General features: G+C 42.5%; 1 protein-coding gene across 1 annotated transcript in view; it reads right to left on the bottom strand.

The window, feature by feature from the left end:
* Positions 1 to 2,971, bottom strand: part of LOC104524745 (torsin-1A) — a gene marked incomplete at its 5' end in the record, with an annotated part of 3,441 nt that extends 470 nt beyond the window's left edge. Inside the window, 4 exons of the mRNA XM_010167713.1 lie at positions 227 to 253; positions 985 to 1,112; positions 1,204 to 1,379; positions 2,706 to 2,971. Of these exons, the coding sequence (XP_010166015.1) occupies positions 227 to 253; positions 985 to 1,112; positions 1,204 to 1,379; positions 2,706 to 2,971 (597 nt within the window). The remainder of the gene's footprint in view (positions 1 to 226; positions 254 to 984; positions 1,113 to 1,203; positions 1,380 to 2,705) is intronic.
* Between the last annotated feature and the right edge of the window lie 116 nt (positions 2,972 to 3,087).

Genomic DNA, 3,087 nt, shown 5'->3' with positions numbered 1-3,087 from the left:
GGAAAGAGAAGGGTTAACTCCTCTAGTTAAACACTACCATGGATTGAATGGGAGCAAGAGGCATATCGTAGCCCTCTATGTCCCAGTAAGAATTCACCTACGTACCACTACGTGCCAGTAAGAATTCACCTGTGGTTTTAAGGCCATATAACGCACAAGGAAGCCCAAATACAAACCCCTTCTCATGGTACTTTGTGCATAAAGTTTTGGGCAGACACATAAATGTGGTCCACTGGAGCTGAATGAATGAATTCTGTCTGAATGCATTTATTTACACATTGCTCCCCAGGTGCTAGTCTCATACCTTCCCCTCTCTCACCTAGAGAAGTACAGATTTTCTATCTCATCAGCTCTCCCAGACCAGCTTGTCTTGCTCCTTTTTTCACAGACTGCACCTAACCTTTAAGAAAATGCAATAAGTTTACTCTCAATGCTAATTTTAGACCATAATTATGTTAAAAACCCCTTTCACCAGAAGCCCTGTGCAAGGAAACCTATGAAGCACTGGACTGCTCACAGCAGGGCTGGCATGTTGGCTTGTTCCCTTCCTCAATAACTGCCTGAAGGCTTTTAACAGACTAAGCAAGACACGCTAAGTGGGTTGGGGGCCAAGGAAGTAGCTTCCCCATAATAAAACATTTTATTGGTTAAAGATTTTTCAGCTACTGCAATATCTAGCCTTATTTTCAGGATTCCTGTTTGCTTTCCCTTTAACCCATCAGTATGTCAATAAATGCACAGCATAGATTTCCCCCAACATATGCAACCTAATGGATACCAAACATGCTGGTAGCCAAGGTGCACACAATGCTCCTCAACCTTCGTTTCATCTCAAGAGCCATCTGTAGGCCCCAAAACTGCATCCTGACTCCTTGCTAGCCAAAAACTGGAGGCCACATCAAGTAGAAACCATAACTGTAAAAATGCAGCCCATCCCTTTCGTGGAACTTTTACCACATCAAAAGCAGTCACAGTTTTACTCACTATTTTTGTTATTGAAGACGGACACAGACAGTGCATTCTGCATGTCTGTCAGCTGTATATCTTCCCTCATCCTCCCGTTTCTCCAGAAATCTAGTGCCACCTCTGTTATCTTTTCAGCCCCTGCATTGCTAAGTAATGAGAAAACAAAGATTGTAGCTGCAGGTAGTTTTAAAAGGCATTAAGTGTACAAACCAGAAAATCTGAGAAGCCACCTCTTACCTGAGGAATATGAAGATGGCTTGTCGGTAAGACACCCCATCCAGAAGCTCATAGTAGTCCAGGAATGGCTTGATAGAGTCAATGAGTCCTGCATGCATTTTATCCATTTCATCAAATATGAAGAGTGATCTGGGACAGATGCTTACATTTCCCCGAATCCACGACTGCAGCTGGTCCTGAGTGGCATGAAAATAAAAGAGTTTGTGTTGAAAAGAGAGAAAATAGCATTTCTGCTTATTGACCTGTGGCCTGAAAGAGCAATTTCAATCGTGTCATTTTAACACCTTAACACTCTTGACTAAAACATGGCTAAAAGCTGTAAATAAAACCTTACCAAAATCTCATGCTGGTTCTGAAAGAAAAAAATTTTAAGACACCAAAAGACAGGATGGGACAAGCAGGAAATCTCCTCGTAAAAAAGGTATTCCTGTGAACATAGCAAAAATTAAAGTGCACCATAAATGTTCTAATTATCTTCAATGGTTGATCTTTTTCTTTATATTCACTGTTTACTCAGTCCCTGAACTGCAGAGGCAGCACAGGAAGGTGGCATTGGGTGTACTGTGGATAAGAAATGATAGTTCCTTCTACTGCCTCAGAGGGTAAGTTTCTTAAGCGTAATCACCTTAAAACAACAGCAGAAAATGATCCATTTAGTTTAAAACAGTTCAGTTGGGGAAAAGTAAGCCATAAAAGAGGAAATATCTATTTCCTTCATTTAGAAATCAGGTTTGTAGACCGTCCTGTTCCCATTTTTAACATAAACATTCAGTACTACAAAAAACAAAGGTACTCATTCAAACTCTGCTGTTAATAAAGTTAGTGAGAACAAAAAACCTCAGAGAAAACGCATCTGAGCTTGATACCCCCCTGCCTACAGAACTGCGCTGACACTGGCAGAACAATTCCAAATACATTTATCTGTACAAATAAACAAATACATTTATCTGTACCCTTCTGACAAGAGAGTATTTTGTGATTTTATGTCACAGCTGGGAAATGGTTGCATAGGAAAACTAAATAACCTGTTCAGTGTGTAGTAAAACTGAGAAGTACACCCACGCCTCAGAGAACAAGCTTCAGCTTGTCTTGGTACCCAACATGTTTGGATGTTACTGGGTCATTCTCCAAAATCATGAACTGTTCTTTTTTTTGCAGTGCCCACCAGCATATCCCCCTAACCACAGAAACCAGCTGCATCACGCTTATCCTTAAAGTCAGCCACATCTCTAAGCATACAACAGAAATTAACTATATCAATCCTTCCTAAAGAGACTCAAAAGACATGTCAAAAACTTTACATTCATGGGAAAATCAGTCCTGATGGACGTTAGGATTTACCCAGTTCTGTACAGAAGGTTCCAAAACTGGCACAGGCTAAATTTTGCTGCATAAAACATAGTTTAAGTTTCTAGTACCAATTGGATCATAACATTTATAAATCATCAGAGGAATCCCTGCAGCAGAGCTGTGCCCCACCACCACGGGTTCCACACTCTTACCTTGTACAGACTGATGCTGTGAGCGTGAGGGAAGTGTAAAGTTGCCACGAACTGATGGACATATTTACTCTGCAGACCTCTTTTATAAATGCTTTCAGCGATTATCTTACTGACAAAGTTTTTGCCTGTTCCAGTCCACCCGTGCAAGGAAAGGGCAAGAGGCTTTTTGGCGTTGGTGTTGTTCAAGAAGCCCTTCACCGCCCTCACAACCACCTTGTTCACCAGGTGCTGCCCGAACAGCTTCTTGTCCAAATCCTCCTGCAGAGCTGGATGGAGAGACCACACGGTCAGCAGCCGGGAGGGAGATGGGCGCAGGGTCCCGCCGGCTTCTACCTCCTTCGAGGCGGGACCAGCGACCACCCCGGTGCGAAGGCCGCCAGCC

This window comes from Antrostomus carolinensis, unplaced genomic scaffold (genome assembly GCF_000700745.2).
Source record: "Antrostomus carolinensis isolate BGI_N321 unplaced genomic scaffold, ASM70074v2 scaffold24855, whole genome shotgun sequence".
NCBI lineage: Eukaryota > Metazoa > Chordata > Aves > Caprimulgiformes > Caprimulgidae > Antrostomus > Antrostomus carolinensis.
The sequence above is the reverse complement of the archived record's forward strand: the minus strand, read 5'-3'. Positions and strand labels throughout refer to the sequence as shown.